Source organism: Gavialis gangeticus, unplaced genomic scaffold, assembly GCF_001723915.1.
Source record: "Gavialis gangeticus isolate Ggan-Ray unplaced genomic scaffold, GavGan_comp1, whole genome shotgun sequence".
NCBI classification, from domain to species: domain Eukaryota; kingdom Metazoa; phylum Chordata; order Crocodylia; family Gavialidae; genus Gavialis; species Gavialis gangeticus.
In genome coordinates, this window is record NW_017728996.1 from 49,554,818 (window position 1) to 49,556,172 (window position 1,355).

General features: G+C 65.9%; 1 protein-coding gene across 2 annotated transcripts in view; it reads left to right on the forward strand.

Moving 5' to 3' along the window:
• The window catches only part of CUNH15orf59 (chromosome unknown C15orf59 homolog), an 87,573-nt gene that overhangs the window by 1,317 nt on the left and 84,901 nt on the right, over positions 1 to 1,355 (forward strand). The window contains exon 2 of one of the 2 annotated variants that reach the window (XM_019504478.1): positions 285 to 1,143. In XM_019504478.1, the coding sequence (XP_019360023.1) occupies positions 973 to 1,143 (171 nt within the window). In that variant the 5' untranslated portion in view covers positions 285 to 972. Of the gene's footprint in view, positions 1 to 284; positions 1,144 to 1,355 lie in introns of those variants that run through there. The other variant, XM_019504479.1, reaches the window with a different exon arrangement.

Below are 1,355 nucleotides of genomic sequence, written 5' to 3' on the forward strand. Positions count from 1 at the left end.
CCCACCACCACCACTGCAAGGCAGGGCTCGGGGCATGGAGAGGTCCTGTGGGGTCAGGGCTGGGGATCTGCTCTGGAGCCTGGGATCCAGGGCCCCCAGGCTTGTTAGGGGCTGGTGGCAGAGTGATATGGGGACATCCCCCTCCCCCCCCCAGCTTTGCAGGGGTTGAGGGGAGGGGAGGGGGGCCAACTTCCTTTCTTCCCCCATCTCCAGCCTGGGGTTGGGGTTGCCTGCAGGCTGTAGCTGCCCCCATTCCCCTGATGCTCTCCTCTTTCTCTCTGTAGGAGGCTGCTGTGGACCCGCTGTTCTCCAGGAAACCATCGTGGGGGGTTAGGTGCATTCTTCATACCCCCCCACTTCCCACTGCTGGCATCCCTGGAGCAGGCCTGGGTGGCATCTGCTTCCTTGGATGCACCTGGGTAGAGCTCCCCTGCATCCCTCAGAAGAGGTGGCTGCTGCTGACGCCAGGATCCGAGCCGCCCTATCGGGGGCCTCCCAGGCAGGAGCAGGGCAGGTGAAGCCTGAGGATCACAGGGCAGGGAGTGGGGGGGGTAACCCAGGGCCAGGATCCCCAGGCAGCAATCCCCTTTGGGCCATGCTGATGCCCCTCTGAGCCACCTCCCCCTCACTCCCTAGCCCAAGGCCTCCCACTGCTGGCAGCCAGGACAGGGACCCCCCTTTTTACCTCCCCCCCCACCCCTAGGCAGCCCCCAGAGGTGCGCATCGCAGTGCAAAGCAGCAGCCCAGCCAGCGGTCTCCAACAAGCCCTATCCTTGGATCCCCCCCGGAGCGTTACCTGGCTTGGTGGCGGGGGGAGGCGAGAGTGTGGCTGGGGCTCCCTGGCGGTGGGGGACGTTAAGATGGTGAAAGCTCCCCAGCCGAGAGCAGCTCCGTGGACTCCAGGCCACCAGGCTGGGGGGCAGCAGCATGGACAGCGCCGCCTCGCCCGGGCACCCCAGCAGCTGGTGAAGGATGAATGCGCGGGGCTCGCAGGACACGCAGCCCAGTGACGACCCCGGCAGCGGCAGCAGCAGCAGGAGCCACAGCGAGAGGGAGCGGATCCGGAGCCGTATGAAAATGGTGATCGGGCAGCTGGAAGGGATCCTGCAGGAGCTCAAGGAGGTGGCCAAGGAGCTCCGCGAGGTAAAGGCACCAGGGAAGGCAGCGGCCGGGTTGGGGGCATGTGGTCTCCTCCAGCAAACTTTAGGAGAAGCATCGGTTGGCCTGGAGCGGGATCCACTGGGTTCTGCTGGCTATATGTGTCTGCTCAGGGTTGGTTGAGTGTGTCGTGTCCCCCCCCCCCCCCCCCCCCCCAGGGAAAGATCACCGTCCCTGTCCAGCTTCGCGGGCGGTAG